Genomic DNA, 16,511 nt, shown 5'->3' on the forward strand with positions numbered 1-16,511 from the left:
TGGCTCCTCCCCCTCAGTGTGCTTTCCTCTCAGCCGTGACGCCGCCGGCGCCGGTCTGAGGCCACCGGCCGGTGCAGGCGCCCGTCACCTCCAGCCCCCGGGACCATCCTCCGCAGGCGCCGCTCTTAGGCCGGTCGCCTCCAGCCCCCGGGAACGTGACGCTGCGTCTGGGGTGGGATCCAGACGGCGTGGCCAATGGGAGGTGGGCGAGCCGGTGACGGCCAGCCGAGCCGTCCAAACACTGTTGGTGTGAGTTTGCGTGAGTTTGCGTCTTACAGCTTTATTATAAGGGAGAGATACACACAGAGAGAGAGAGAGAGAGAGAGAGAGAGAGAGAGAGAAGCTTCAGATTAATCTGTACAGTCACTGGTTATTTAAAGACAGTGTCCAACATCACTAGTAGTCAATGTATGAATTCCCTCATGTTGCATATTTCTCCACATTTGGTGTGGTTACTTGGGGACCATGCTATTTGCATGAGCCAAGCATAAATTATGATAAGAGTATGAAGAAGAGTATGTTCATCCTTCTGGCTTGGAGACTGCACATTGGCAAATACTGGATAGGGTTATAAACTGATACAGCCACAAAGACAAACATTTACACTCTTTTCTGTTACTTTCACCCATACATAACAGTAATGAAGATGTAAAACAAAATCAGGAAGCAAACCCAGTAGGGTTTACTTCCTGATTTTGTTTTACATCTTCATTATGGTTATGTATGGGTGAAAGTAATATAAAAGAGTGTAAATGTCTTGTCTTTGCGGCTGTATCAGTTTATAAACGCGTCAGTACTTGTTCAGGTACACTTCATAATGTTTCAAATTCTAAGGCCCTTCCTGTAATGCCTATTTGAAAGTATGTTGTTAAAAATACCTGTGATGAAACTATGCATTCTTTTTCATTGACGTGTTTCTCTTAAATCCCCTTTTCCCCTTACAGAAAATACATTTTGTAGTGGTGATCATGTATCATGGCACAGTCCACTGGACAACAGTGAATCCAGGATCCAGCATATGCTGCTGACTGAAGATCCACAAATGCAGCCAGTTCAGACACCATTTGGGGTTGTTACTTTCCTCCAGGTATAGTAATTGGAGTATTAGTCTAATAATTACCTTCAAGAAACTAATATCTTATTTACTCAAATCAGCAGTAATTCTAGACCTAGGATTAATGACATTATATGTTTTAGGTATTTAAAAGACTTATGGACTGACACATTTCTCCTTCATACATGCAAACATCCACATCAAATACAGTTCTTGAGATTTTTCAGTCTAGAAGAAATGCAGATTGGCCCCCTATTTGTCCTGGTTGAACCTTGCCTCAGTGGTCCATGTGACAGCTCCAGATTGGGCTACTGTAATGTGCTCTATATAGGGCTATCTTTGAGGATACCTTGGAAGCTAGTCCAGAATGTAGCTGCCAGGCTGTTGATTGGGTTTCCATGGACAGCTCATACCATTCCTATCTTGTGTCAGCTGGACTGACTCCCAATTAGTTTCCAGTGCCTTTTCAAGGTGTTGGTTTTAAGTCCTTAATGGTCTGGGTTCTTCATACCTGCGGGACCACCTCTCCTGGTTAAACCTCTCATGTCCCCTCCAGTCAGCATCTCAGGGCTTCTTACAGTTGCCTGGGCCCTGGATTGCCAATTTAGCTTCCACCAGGGCCAGATCCTTCTCGGATGTTGCTCCTGCCCTTTGGAACCAGCTCCCTGATGAGGCCTGTGCTCTGCGGGATCTTCTTGTGTCCTGCAGGGCATGTAAAGCTACTCTGTTTTGTCAGGCCTTTGGCTAAATTTTGTGGAACTGCCCACAGCCTGTATCTGGTAATTGTTGATTAGATTATTTCTTAGGAATTTATTCTTATACTGTTGATGTTTTATTAATTTATATGGTCATTGTATTTTTAGCCGGTGCTATTTTAGATGTATTTCATGGTATACTATTGTTGAATGTTTTATTGTAAACCTCTCCAAGACTGCTTGGGAGAGGATGCAGTATACAAATCTCTCCTTATATATAATTGAATAGTGGGTGCCAAAGTTCTAATTCTAAAATGCACTCCCTTAGTGTATGGCTGATGGCACTGCTCCTCAGCATATATCGCCACCAATCAGAAGGCAAAGCCCGGGTCCCGCCCACACCACAACTGCTGCGACAACCTGGTCTTTTGCATATGGAAGCTGATTGGACTTCAGTCCATTCCACACCTCAAACCCCCCCCCCCCCGCAAGGCAGTTGGGATTTTCAGTTGCATAACATACCTCATAGGGGAGAGGAGAATGGGTAACAATGGTTACCACTCTCCAGGCGAGGGCTACAGATAACTCAAACATACAAATGCTCTTCAGGTAGCAGAGATCAGTCCCTCTGGAGAAAACAGTGGACTCTGTCATTAAACCCTGCTGAGGTCGCCACAGGAAACTGACACTGTTTGCCCAAAGCCAGAGCACTCCCCCAAAGCCTCTTTCTAGATTCCGTTGTATTTATTTCCGCAACGGGCATTATTTCTAGTGTAATGAATAAATAAATAATAAATGCAATTCTTCTGTAGACTTAAGTACAGTAGCATAGAGGGTTTTAACATTTGTACACTCCGTGCTTGTGTTCAGTTGAGTTGAAATTGTTTAAGGAGTACTGATTTTTGGATTCTTCTTTCAAGTGTTTTTTTTTAAACTTGATTAATGGCCTATGCTTTTGTCTTAATAATTATAGCAAACTGGATCAGAATCCTCAGAGCTACACAGGGATGTGCTGAAAGAGCAGTATATGGCTGTATTTTCTATATTTAAGTATGTTTTGTGGGCAGTGACTTCTATGACTTATTAATAGGACTTACAGAGATAACTGATAAGGTGCAATTTCCTCTGTTTGTATATAAAACCATATATAAGTCTGCCAGTGTTGAAAGAGACTGAAGAATTTGTTCACGTCTAGTTTAGTCTATATTGCTTGCTTAAGAGACTTCTCAATATCTGAGGCACCTGATGTTGTTGCTGGCCTGGCCTATCTTGACATTCCCATGTTGCAGTGAAACTTTTTTTTCTTCTTCCCAGTTTGATGTAGTGGTTAAGTGCGTGGACTGTAATCTGGGAGAACCGGGTTTGATTCCTCACTCCTCCACTTGCACCTGCTGGATGACCTTGGGCAAGCCATAGTTCTGTCAGAGCTGTCCTTGAAAAAGAGCAGTTTCTGTCAGAGCTCTCTCAGCCCCACCTACCTCACAAGATGTCTGTTGTGGGGAGGGGAAGGGGAAGGAGTTTGTAAGCCGCTCTAAGACTCCTTTGGGTAGTGAAGGGTGGGGTATAAATCCAATCCTCCTCCACCTCCTCCTCCTCTTCTTCTTCTGGATGATGTGATGGTTTCCATTGCACCAGTAAATGCCTCACTCCATAAATGTTTCACTGTATACTGCTATGAGCAGCCTAAGTCAGCAAACTGTAGCAAGGATTTGCATGCAGAGGTTCCTGCTTCAGCTCACTGGCCCTATTGAGAGGAGCTCAAGATGCAAACCAATGGAAAGGACTTGTTAACATGCCCTGGTCCATGATCCACTTACTACAAAGTAATGCAGTAGAACCTGGATTAGAGGACTGGGAGGTACTGCAGAGTCCCTTTCTGGCATTCTTCTAAATATTGACATCTGAATTGGCCATACTATGATTAGTACTAATCTTCAGATCTTCAAATCATGATTTCAAATGGTGATTTGGAGGTTAGTGCTAATCTTGATCTGCCATATAGAGACAGCACAACGAACTATATGGTGGAAATTTGGAAATAAAAATGAGAAGGAGAGGGATTAAATAAGCCCTTAGTACATTCTTGTTTAGACTTTGCTGATTTGAATTAAGCCTTTGTCTCTCCAGTGTGGTGTACTTGAGAGAGGGCTTCTGTGCATGGATTGAAGGCATAGTGGTGCTCTCTGAGATTAGACTATATCTGCTGCACAAACTATAGTCTGTTAATTCAGTTCAGTAGAAATAGGGACCTTTGTAATGGCTAGCAGCAACACATCGTCATTCAAAGTGCTTTGTCCTCCTCTGTTTGCTCTAGATTGTTGGGGTCTGCACAGAAGAACTTCATGCAGCACAGCAATGGAATGGACAGGGTATATTAGAGCTGCTTCGGACTGTTCCTGTGTAAGTACTTCCAGCTGCTTAGAAAACAATGCAAAGGGGGGGTTGTTTAAATAAAGTCTGTTGAAGAGAGATGCAGTCATTTTGCATCTTATTTTGGTCAGAAAGTCCAAAATTATGTGATAAAATGCCATATTGTGCAGATGAGGTAAATTATGAAACTAGGTAGATCTGTGTAAAATTGTATGTTTTATTCTGACAGTATCTCTTTGAATTTTCTTCTTTTTGTCAGTGTCAGACACTGGCTTGGATCCTGTGGGTCACTTAAAATCATAGAGTTCGAAGGCGCTGTACAGGCTGTCATGACCCCCTGTGGGTTGCCGTCTTCGTCTGCCACCATTCTGGACTTAGGGTCCCTTGGGAAGGCCCAGAGTACCCTCCCAAGCCCAATCAAAATACCCCTTTTAAGCCGAGAAATATAGGCATGCTGACCAGGCAGAGAACATTAAGCAAATAGTTTATTAATACAGTAATGGGGCATTGAAAACAAGACGTGCTTAAAATATATAACAGTGTTTAAAGGCAAAATAAACACAAAGCTAACGTGACTACCTATTTCACTCAACTTGTTACTATTCAAGGCCCACAGCCTCTTATGCCAGGCCTGTGCCTGTACTCACTCTGTCCTGTCAGCTCTGTGAGGGAAAAGAACACAGTTTCACCCCCACAAAGGTTAAGTGACAATTACCTCATACAGTCCCTGGATACCCATTGGCTACAACCGTCGCTAAGCATTGTGGGGATTGTAGGCTGTCAGCTTTCCACTCCCACATAGGTCTCTCCTGGGCCTAGGCCTCAAGGCCTTGTCTCTCAGTCCTACACAGGCCATAGGCCATCTAGTCCAACTCACTGCTCAAAGCAGGATCAGCCTAAAGCATCCATGACAAGTGTTTCTGAAGCTGCTGCCTGAAGACTGCAGTGAGGGGGAGCTCTACATCCCTCTAGGCAGCTGATTCCAGGGCTAAACTACTCTTATTATTAAAAATAAATTACCTGATATCTAGCTGGTACCTTTCCACCTGTAATTTAAACCTGTGATTGCAAGTCCTATCCTCTGCTGCCAACAGGAACAGCTCCCTGCCCTAGTTTTAAGGGACAGCCTTTCAAATACTCAAAGAGAGTAATCATGTCCCCCCTCAACCTTGTCTTCTTCAGTCCCTCAGAATTTTCTCGTAGGGGTTGGTCTTCAAGCCCCTGATGATCCTCATCACTCTCTTCTGCACGCACTCCATTCTGTCCACATCCTTTTTGAAGTGAGACCTCCAGAACTGCATATAGTACTCCTGGTGCAGCCTGACCAATGCAGTGTACAGTGGGTCTATAACATCTTGCGATTTTGATGTTATGCCTCTTGATATACCCCAAGACCACAGTAGCCTTTTTTTGCTGCTACATCACACTGACTGTTCATATTTAGCTTACAGTCTACCCGTACCCCAAGATCTTGTTCACACATACTGCTACCCAGAAGTGTATCCGCCATCCAGTATGCGTGCTTCTCATTTTTGTTATCCAGATGTAGAGTTCTGCATTTATCCTTGTTAAATTTCATCTTGTTCACATCTGCCTGCTTTTCCATTTCTGCTGATTAAAGGGATTTTTGTCAGCATAGTGGATTTTCCTCACCTCTTCCACCTTGCTTCAGTCCAAAATACCCCCCCCCCCCGAACAGAAAGAGGGTGAGTTGGAAGTCTGCAGCAGGAGGGGGGAAATTGGCAAAAATTCTACTTCCCTCCATTAGTGAAAAGTTTCCACAGTATTCAACCCATCAGCTGCAATCCTAAGCCTACTTACTTGGATTCACAATGGAATTTACTTCTGAGTATACATGCACTGATTGACTAGTAATATATATCTTTAGGCAAGATATGCATAAAGTGAGCCTGAAATGAAAAAAATACATTAAATTGTAAGCACAACAAAAAAAATCAAAGGAACTGAGAGATTTTTAATTTTTTAATTATGTTCCATTACCTTTTAAATTTAGAAATATAGATGTAAAAAATGTATTTGGTAAAATTGTAGTTTCTACCTTCCACATACAAATTGCATTTTTAACCACTTGTTGAGAAAAAGTTACAATATACTCATGTTCTCCCAGTCTGTGACATGTAAGTGTATTTACTGTTTATTTTATCTTGGCCAAATAGCTTCTAAGTGATTTCATTAAAAATAATAATTATAAATACATAATTAAGCAACTTACTTGTAGCAAAAAATCAGATAACGTAAGATAACAGTGCTTACTGGCCAATATACTCAGAGAATCCTGCCATTAGAGGCAATTATATTACATGACTTTTGAGGTTTGTTCTAATTCTCTGTGCTGTGATATGAGGAGTCTTTGCTAATCATACTCTGTTCAGTTAAAACTGGGGCACCGTTTACACTCAGCTGTCTTTTACTAATTCTACAAATATTTTACCTTGCCCAAGCAAGGGTTCTAAAGTGTTACTTACTTCATTTCTACTTCACCTTTATTTATTTATTTATTTATACCTTCGGCTTATATACCGCCCTGACCCCGAAGGGTCTCTGGGCGGTTTACATAGTGGTTCTAACCAACCAATTAACCTGACTAGGGCCACATTGTCTCCATTCTCCCCAGTGGAGACCCAAAGTGGTCCACATCATTCTCCCCTTCTCTGTTTTATCCTCACAACAACGTTTCTGTGAGGTAGGCTAGGCTGAGAATATATGACTGGCCCAAGCTCACCCAGCAAGCTTCCATGGCAGAATGGGGATCTGAATGTGGCTCTCCCAGATCCTAGTCTGGCACTCTAACCACCATGCCACACCCCTAGCCCCAGTTCTTTTCTTTCTGATTTTTATTGGAGACCTAGAACTATCTTGGCAATGTTAGTATGTAATATGGTCACTTATTTTCTCTGGGTTTTGTTTTGTGTTTATAGAGCAGGAGGCCCATGGTTAATAACGGACATGCGGCGTGGAGAGACCATATTTGAAATTGATCCACACTTGCAAGTATGTGTTCAGCTACTCAGTTTTTTACTAACATGAGATTGGTGCCTTTGTCATACCAGACAGAATGGCTCTTTTCTCTAGACTGTTTACCAGGAAAAAAAAATACTTGAATTGGTCTGCCATTGCTTAACAGAGTGCAAATACCATGGTGGGTAGTGTGATCTGCTGCACTGAGTGCCCCTGTAAACATTGCATGAGATTTTCTTGGGCATGAAGGAGCTGGGCTACAAGCATCTTATGTATGATTGGATATTTGTTGAACTATAATATTGAAGGGATCTGCGGTGGCTCAGAGGTTAAAACGCCAAGCTGCAGACCAGAAGGTCAGTAGCTTGGCAGTTCGCGACCCTAGTGCCACGTGACGGAGTGAGCTCCCGTCTCTGGCCCCAGCTCCTGCCAACCTAGCAGTTTGAAAGCAAGAAATTGCAAGCAATGTTCCCTCTAAGATGTGGAGTATTGTGAGCAACAATTCTACTTTGTGAGCTACTGGCATTAAAGTTGTGAGCAATCAGTTTGGCTGTTGCATAAATTAGTTTGCTCTGGAGCCATCCTTCCTGAGCTAAGAAAAAATGTGTGAGACAGAAGCTAAAAAACTGAGCTAGCTCACACTGATTTAGCATAGAGGGAACACTGATTGCAAATAGATAATTAGGTACTGCTTTGGTAGGAAGGTAACAGCGTTCCGTGCGCCTTGGCGTTTAGTCATGCTGGCCACATGACCATGGAAACGTCTTCAGACAGCATTGGCTCTTTGGCTTGGAAATGGAAATGAGCACTGCCCCCTAGAGTCAGATTGGACTGGTTTTCAAGCAAGGGAAACCTTTACAGTTACCTATAATATTAAAAACACAGAACTTTCTAAGAATAGATTATCATTAAACATGCCAAAATAACAAGAAAAATTCTTGAAAACATTGTATATGTCAACACCATATATAAGAATTATTGTCTTATATAAAAGTCTTATATTGTCTTATATAAAAGTTCCCTACAAGGTTTTACTTAGAATGTTTAGTCTTCCAGTCATTCCAAAGGGAACAAAAGGATCTTCTTTATGTTCTCTGTGCATCACACCCATGGGATTATGCGCCTGCGCTGATCCAAATCGGTGGTATACAAAGCTCACAACGGGATTTTTGCGCCTCCCTCCCAGGCATGCGCAGAAACTACACTGTGCATGCTCAAAGAGGCGGGGCACAGACATCCCGCCAGTTCTCTTCTGATCGCCGCGCTGTTAACAGCTTGTTTCTGCTAGTCAGTGAAGAAGTATTTATTTCTCTCACAAGGGATTTCTAAATCCGTTTTTCTTTCTTATTTTTCGTTTTTCTTTACTTTAAAGACTTTTTTTAAAAAAAGAAAGAAAAATTGAGGGTCGCTGTTACTCACGGCTTTTTATTTTTTGCCTTTTCTACACACTACAATTATGGGATGGGGGAAGGGATACTAATACCCTAACGCTAATACTATGGGTGATGGGTATAGGAAATCTAATACATAAATCTACTGAATAGGGGAAGGAGTACTACAGTTCTAATCTATTCCATCTACTAGATTTGGGGAATGGGTAAAGAAGTTACGATCTAAGAAGTTATAGAAATATTGTTTTTAACCTAATATAACACGTTATGTTAAGATTTGATTCAATTATTAATACATATTTAGTAGCTTAACACAATTTCTGCCTTTAATACTATTGCCTTAGTTCTAGAGTCTTTTCTTCCTGCGTTTCTTCATTTTCTGGAGTTTTGGAGCGGCTGCTCCTTTCTCCAATTCAGATGATTCTGATGACGTGGAGGTTTGGCTTGTTGAGTCCTGTGAATAGGATTCCTCTTCTTCTTCTTCTTCCTCCCCATCCGGTTTTAAGTTCTTTTCCTTCTGCTTATTTTTTGTGTTAAATACTTGGTCCATAAATTTTTCCGTTTTTGAAACAGAGTCAATTTTATGTTTTCCCCCCCCTGGAAATTGAAGCTCAGCACTTCCAGGAATAACCATCTATATGGTATTCCCTTTTTTTGCAGAGTGAGAGTAAGCATCCTGTAGCATTTCCTCTGTTTTCTAACTTCGAAACGGATGTCTTTCAAAAATTTTACTTCTTCATTCTTGATTTTTAAGGATTTTCCCATTGTTGACTTTAGCACCAGTTCTCTGGTAGATCGTTTCGTGAATTTCAGATAGAATTCCCCAGGTAATTTATTTTTCTTTATAAAATCCGGATAAGTCCTATAGGCCACATCCATCTCTTTTATTAAATCTTCTTGTTTGTAATCCATTAATGGGGCCAAGGCAGCCACCAAGAGTTCTTTTAAGTCCTCATTTTTCTCTTCGGGGATCCCATGAAAACGTAGAACATCTATCCAGCTGAAGCCGTGTTATTTGCATTTTATCAGCGGATCTTTCCTTCTCTGCTTCATCCACTCTTTTGTTAATACTCTCAGTCTGTTTTTCCATCTTTTTCAACGTTTTTCAGTTGCTGAGGTTCTTTTATCCATTTGATTCAGCTGTTTTTGGACATTATCAAGCTTAGTGTTGAGATTAGTCATCTGCTCCATTAGGGGGTGCAGTGCATTTGCTAGCAGTATGGAGAAGTCTGTAGTTACTTCCTGGTTCTGGGAAGGAGTCGTTGGTATGTTATTTCCGGTCACCAGTTTTTATTCGGCACTCTCTGTTCTCTCCCAGCCATAATATCAACAAGAAGTTTTCCAAAACAAGGCAAAAGTTATACGATTTAGTCCCACTTTGTATACTTTGTATACTTTAGCAGTTTTTGCAATCGTTTAACTGCTTATGTGCTTATTTTAACTCAAAATCTTTTATTTCCGATGTAAAACCATTTTTAAAGTTTGCTCAAAGAAAAAGGGGGGTTGTTTGAATTCCTTTCCCCAACGCTTCAAACTTAGGCGCTTCCAATTACTACCAAGGTTCAGTTTGCTTTTTTCACCTGAGCTTTGGTTAACTCACAATTTGGAGCCTTGGAGATCTTTTGGAAGCATTTTTAGAAGTTTGATCGTGGTCGCTTGCTCTGGCAGTCGTCTCTGGGCGGCAACGGTACCTTTCAGGGAAGAAGGTCAATTCCTTGGCTGTCACCTTGGAAGAGGCTTTCCTCAGCTCCCCAGGCTGGGGGTCTCCTACAAAGACCCTGGGGAGGTCCGGGACAAACTTGGACCCCTCCCGTCAGCCGGGTCTCCGTGCGTCTCCATCAGAGCGAGATGGGACGCGTCCGAGAAGCGAAACGCTTAGACCGGAAGTTCGTCTACAGCCTTCTTGAAGGGTGCTTCCCTGTTGACAATCTGTGGGGCTGCAACATGGTCTACTCCAAACACTTTTATCAAGCACTACGCTGTTGATATTCGTGAACACCACAGAGTGGACCTTGGTTGTCTAGTCTTTTCGTCGGCAGAGCACTGAGTGTACGACAGCACCCACCTCCAGGTGAGCCACTGCTTTTCAGTCTTCCATGGGTGTGATTCACAGAGACCACGAAGAAGATAAACAGGTTGCTTACCTGTAACTGGTGATCTTCAAGTGGTCATCTGTGCAGTCACACCACCCGCCCTTCCTTCCCCACTGCTGTAGCTTCAGTACTTTCTCCGGTTATTGATGTGACAGCTGTCAGAAGGAACTGGCGGGATGTCCGCGTCCTGCCTCTTTGGGGATGTGCAGTGGAGTTCCTGCGCATGCCTGGGAGGGAGGTGCAAAAATCCTGTTGTGAACTTAGTATACCACCGATTCGGATCAGCGCAGGCGCATAATCCCATGGGTGTGACAGCACAGATGACCACTCGAAGATCACCAGTTACAGGTAAGCAACCTGGTTTTTTCCCCCCAGTACTCCCCCAAATTTCCCAATTTTTCCATCAGAATAGTTGAGATAAGTCCTCGGACCTTTTCATGCTGGACATTGAGAATGAGTGAAATACCATTTTTTAAGACAATATTTTTTTCACTCAAAAAGAGGAACTATTTCATAGGGGGTCTCCCCCCTCAAAAAAAAATTCCCACTTTTTCCGTCAGAAAAATTTAAGCAAACTTATTGTTTGGTTGCACTGACCAAACAGGCTGGTTTGCATGTGTGTGCATTTGCACATGAAAAGAAAACCTGGATAGGAGAAATGTACTTTCATTCTCCTTGTAAATATTAAACTGCTGCAGATGGTTCCTCCTTTCACAAAAAGCTGAGGCTTAGTTTAACAGTGTCCTCTGCTGGTGATTGTTGAAGCTGAGAAAACCAGTAACTTTTCCTATATGCAGAAGAAGAAGTGTACACCTGTATTTGTGAGTGGTGTACGAATATTACATATGGCTTAAACTTATTCAGGCTAAACATACCATGGATATGCAGTTCATTCTTTTTACCATACAACCAGGGCTGAGCACTCTGCAAAAAAGGGAGAACTCTGGTGTTTGATAATTAGTAAAACAAGTTAAAAGAATGAATTACTAGGGGATTAAATAAATCTTGATCCAGCTATTTGTAATGTTTGAATTGAAGCAGTGAAGCTTATGTAGAGCACAGCAATGGCTGTTTTTCATATTTCATGTCTTAGTGCAATGTAGGAACATTTTACTGCTCTTCACAACTCAAGTGCTGATTGCTAATAAAAGATAGAAAATGAACTATAAGACTTGATACTTCATGCTGCAGGACTCAGTTATTCCTGCATTGGCAAAAATGGAGACCATGGCATTCAAAGGCTTGGCTGTTTCTTGGATATTTTTAAGCAGGACAGAGTTGATAAAGGGATTGAGACAGACGGTTCAAACTTGAGTGGTGTCAGTGCTAAATGTGCCTGGGATGACCTTAGCCGACCTCCAGAGGATGATGAAGATAGTAGAAGTATCTGTATTGGCACACATCCCCGACGACTGTCTGGGAAAGGTAAGAGGGACCTGGCCATGCCATACAAGCCCCCCCCCCCCCGACATTCAGAGCTAAAGTTATTCAACTGTAGAGCTTTCCCATCAAGGCCAGGTGTCAGTCGTCGTGTTTTATAAATTTTGAGTACTTGGCAACCAACAGCATCAAATGTTTTTAATTTATTTACTTTCTTTATTTAGAAAATGTATGTACCTCTGCAAAGACCTGCTTGAGGCAGCTCACAAAGTAAAAAAAGTACAATAAAATCACAAAAACAACAATGGAAGCATCAGTAATCAAACAAACCACAAAAACAAATATAGGCATAAAAACAGCATAAAACAACATCTAACAGCGTAATACTATATTCATAAAACAATCCTCAGGCTAGATATAGCCTTTTTTACCATAAAGGCTGAATAATTCCAGATAATGCTAAAAGTAGGACAGGCCTTTCCCCACAAGCATCTTGTACATAGTATGTCTATTTAATTATTTTGAGTACTTTGTACTCTGTATTTCTCCCATAAAATGACTATGTAGAGGTCATATCATAGCGCTAAACACTCTGCGGTTGTAAGCAGGTATTTACAAAAAATGAAATTAGGATCTCTTTTTAACTGGAGTATTTAGGTCTGTCAAGATATTAAGCATGGGGCACACGATAATAGGTAGAATCCGAGCAGTGTTTTAAAGTGGAGAAAATGCCATCCATATTAAAAGCTATATATAGATGAGACTGGTAAGTTATCACTTATTCCACTTGAGTGTTCTGGTAGTTTGAAACACTTCAGTCATTTTAAATAGGTACATTTATTCATTACCATTTGAAATACTTTATTGTCATTGTCACCTTTCCATTTTATCTAGTATTGATTCATTTTGTGTTGATTCTTATGTAAAGTCTGATGATTGATTAGAAGATGTGCTTCTTATGGTTGTCCCAAAATATTTGTAAAGTGATATGTAAAGAATCAGCCTTTGTTTTTTTACTATCATACATTTTAAAAGGTAGGTTAGGAGGCTTGGCTAGATTTTTTTCTTTGTCCAGTAATGATTACAAAGAAATGGGGAGACTAAAGAATTGCTTCTAGCTGTGTACCTTCTGCAGGAGTTCAGAAATCTGAGGATGGTTTTCTGATCTAATATGATTCTATCATGGGCAGACTTACTTCATGTGAAAATTGAGAGTATTCTTTAATCAAGTTAAACCCAAAGGTGAGAGTCCAACATGGGATGTCTTCCCTCTCCCCAAGTTGGCCTGTTCTGGAAATGGCTGGCAGCTGTGCAAGTGTGTAAGGAGAGGATATGCCTCCTTCCATGCATGCTGCCGACTCCAGAGCAGACTAGAGAAGGGTTGTAGCCCATTGGAGCATGGTAGCAGCAGTGGGAAGGGAATGTGTGCTCTTCTGCACTGATGCCACTTCAGCTCCTTGGAGCCAGGATGCTATTGTAATAAGTGGGGAAGAGGGCATGGACACCTCATCTTACCTTGTACCTGGTCTGGAAAATTACAGGCACAAACCATCTCTGTTACCTCCTGCCAGTTTGGTGCCCTAAGTAACCACTTAGGTTGCTTGGACAGTAAACTCACCCAATCAAAACGTACACTCTAATCAGTAAAGAAATATTACACTCTTCAAATATTTAAAATGCTAGCTAAATATTGTAGCACACTAATCCATAGTGTGGTGCCCAGGTGTACTGTAGCACCCACTAGTAGGATTATTGGCTCCCATGTGCTTTTGTGACAAAGCATCTCTTTCCCAAAGCAAAGATTTAGTCCTTGTTTTCTTCTACCTCATTGGATACTGAGTGGTTCAGAACAGTCCAGCAGGACATCACCTTTGTGTCTGCAGGGAGCCTCCATTTGGAAACAGCTGCCTCCATCATAGGAGGATGCTTGGCTTGCAACCTTCCAACATTTTATCATTGGCCCCAGCATTCCATGGCAGCCAATTTGCAATTGTCCCCCATGGTAGCTGTTTTGTGGTTGCTCCCATAAATTGAGGACCCCTGCTCTGCATGCAAAAAATATATTTTGTTGGAAGGAATACTTAAAGATTTGCATGTTCATGATGTAGTGCTTTCTGATAACATTTCTGTGCTATCTGGCTATAACAGTATTCTGGATGAAAAACCACATAAACTGTCTACATAAAGTTGTTTCATTCTGTCCAGAGGATATAGAAAGCATTTAATTTGTACAAAAGGATGAAACCTGCTTAAATAATTCTTATGCTCCATCAAGTTTCTGTAGCAATTTTGTGAAGGTTAAATTCCTCTAAGGAGATCCTTTTTTAATATTGTATGTAGGATCATGAACTAGCAAAGGACTCGTGCCTCACCCCCCACGATGTTTCTCCCCACATTTCCTGTTCAGAGCTTACTCAATGGCAAGCACTAAGATGGCAAGCACTAAAACACAACTTAGAGGCTTGTATGGTAAACTGTGATTAGTGCTGCTTGCCATCCAAATCAGAAACTATGGTTTGAAGTAGACTTCTGGTTTGGGGAACAAGTGATATTTGTAGTTGTTTGATTTGGCTATTGTGGTATACTATGATTAGTATTAAACAGAAAATGGAGAGGGGAAGGAGCGCACACTATGAGGATGTTGTTGTTTGAAATGAGCACAACTCTGTTTTGTATTGATGTCATTTCAGATACAGAACAAATCAGGGAGACTCTGCGAAGGGGTCTTGAGATTAACAGCAAGCCTGTTCTGCCACCAATTAATACTCAGAGACAGAATGGTCTGAACAATGATAGAGCACCGTAAGTTTTGTCTTGGTCTTTGTTTGAATGCTTCAGTTTTCCCTTATCCCATGATACAAGGATGGGGCTCTGATTTGGCTTAAAAAGGTATAGTTGAAGAAGACAGTTTCCAAGGGCAGTCATGTTGGTCTGCTCTGCTCTCTAATCAAGCTGATTACAGTAGGAACAGTGCCTTTGCATCCTTTACAAGCATTCTGGACAACACCCCTCTCACCTTCTGACTACTGGACTTGAATTTAGAAGAAGACAGTATCCAAATTCTTCTACTAGAATAGTCATGTATTATATTAAAATAGTTATTCTTCATTTATAAGCATATTGCTCTGAGGTGGTTCCCACCAGTGAATTTTTATAATAATAAACGAAGTCAGTAAAACAGATAACACTGTATGATCAGTTAAGACCTACAGTCATTCAAGAGTAAAACCTAAAGTAAATAAACAAAAGAAAACCCAAAGTAGGATCTACCAAAACAAAAAAGAAACGAAAGAAAAAATGTTTTTACCTGGCACATGAACTCAAAGGCTTGATGCCAGGCAGGCCAATATGGGGAGGGAATATACCACTATTAAAGTACCACAACAACAACACCCCCCCCCCCATATGTTCCTTTTAATTCACATCAGCAAATAACTTCCCTGCAGCAGTTTGTATCAGTTAAAACGTCTGAACAGTTTTCAAAGTCAGCCCCATCTAGAGTGTATTGCAGTAATTTAAATTCAAAGTGATCAGAACAGGAGTAACTGTGGCCAAGTCATTTCTTTCAGAGAGGGTCATGGTGTGCCAAACAATGTTAGCTAAAAGAGCTACTTACCAGAGACCCACACCTCTGCCTGTAGACATAGGTTGAATAACACACACTGATTTCAAACCTGGGGGTACAACCACTTCCAGAACAAGCTGGCCCCACGTTTCTTCATAGGCTGCATTGCCAACCAATAGCAGTTCAGTTTTACTATGGAATGAGCTTCAACTTAGTTGGAAAGAAGAGATAGAGTTGTAGTCTTATCAGCATATTGAAGATGTTTAACCCAAAATCTGTGACCAGCCTATTTCAGGAGCTTCAGGTTGATGTTAAAAAGCATGGGAGACAGGATGAAACCATGTGAAACCCCCATAGTACAGTTGCCCCAGAGTTGAACAACTGTGTTCCTGTACCACCCTCTGGTACCACTCTGCCAGGGAGAAATAATTATCAGAGTAATCCATGTAACCCATCATGGCCAACCCATCCAGAAGGAAACCATGATTGGTGGCATCAAAGGCTGCTGACATGACAAGGAAAATAACATTATCTTACTTCTGCCATTTCTGTCCTGGTGAACACAAAGGGCAACCCAGGCGTTTTCAGTTCCAAAGCCAGGTCAGAAGTGAGTAGAGAATCCAGCTCACCCAAGCAAGTTACCTAATCCCTGCACACTCAAACACCTTGCCTGGGAAGGGGTATTTGCTCCCATTGTTTTGTTCGATCATTAGAGACCTCCTTCATAAAGCAATTCATGACCACCACCATCTTCTTTTAAGGAAGCAGTGAATCCTGGATTCATTAGTTGTTGTAGATTTTCCGGTCTTGGCATTGAAGTACCTGATGTGTCACCCGCAGCTGTGACTGGCATCCTCAGAGGTATAACACAGAAAGATGGAGTACTCTCTGTGTCAATGTGAGAGGAAAAATGGTAGGCAGGTAATTTATATCTACTCAGGAAGGTGAGTAGATATAAACAACTGAGGAAACAAACAACTGAGG

The 16,511-nt window shown here is 41.6% G+C and overlaps 1 protein-coding gene across 1 annotated transcript in view; it reads left to right on the forward strand.

Annotated features, from left to right (window-relative positions):
* The window catches only part of SUFU (SUFU negative regulator of hedgehog signaling), a 124,902-nt gene that overhangs the window by 42,653 nt on the left and 65,738 nt on the right, over positions 1-16,511 (forward strand). Inside the window, exons 5-9 of the mRNA XM_015420093.1 lie at positions 945-1,087; positions 4,064-4,149; positions 7,059-7,131; positions 11,854-12,007; positions 14,653-14,764. Coding sequence (XP_015275579.1) covers positions 945-1,087; positions 4,064-4,149; positions 7,059-7,131; positions 11,854-12,007; positions 14,653-14,764 — 568 coding nt within the window. The remainder of the gene's footprint in view (positions 1-944; positions 1,088-4,063; positions 4,150-7,058; positions 7,132-11,853; positions 12,008-14,652; positions 14,765-16,511) is intronic.

This window comes from Gekko japonicus, unplaced genomic scaffold (genome assembly GCF_001447785.1).
Source record: "Gekko japonicus isolate JY-2015 unplaced genomic scaffold, Gekko_japonicus_V1.1 scaffold29, whole genome shotgun sequence".
Lineage (NCBI taxonomy): Eukaryota > Metazoa > Chordata > Lepidosauria > Squamata > Gekkonidae > Gekko > Gekko japonicus.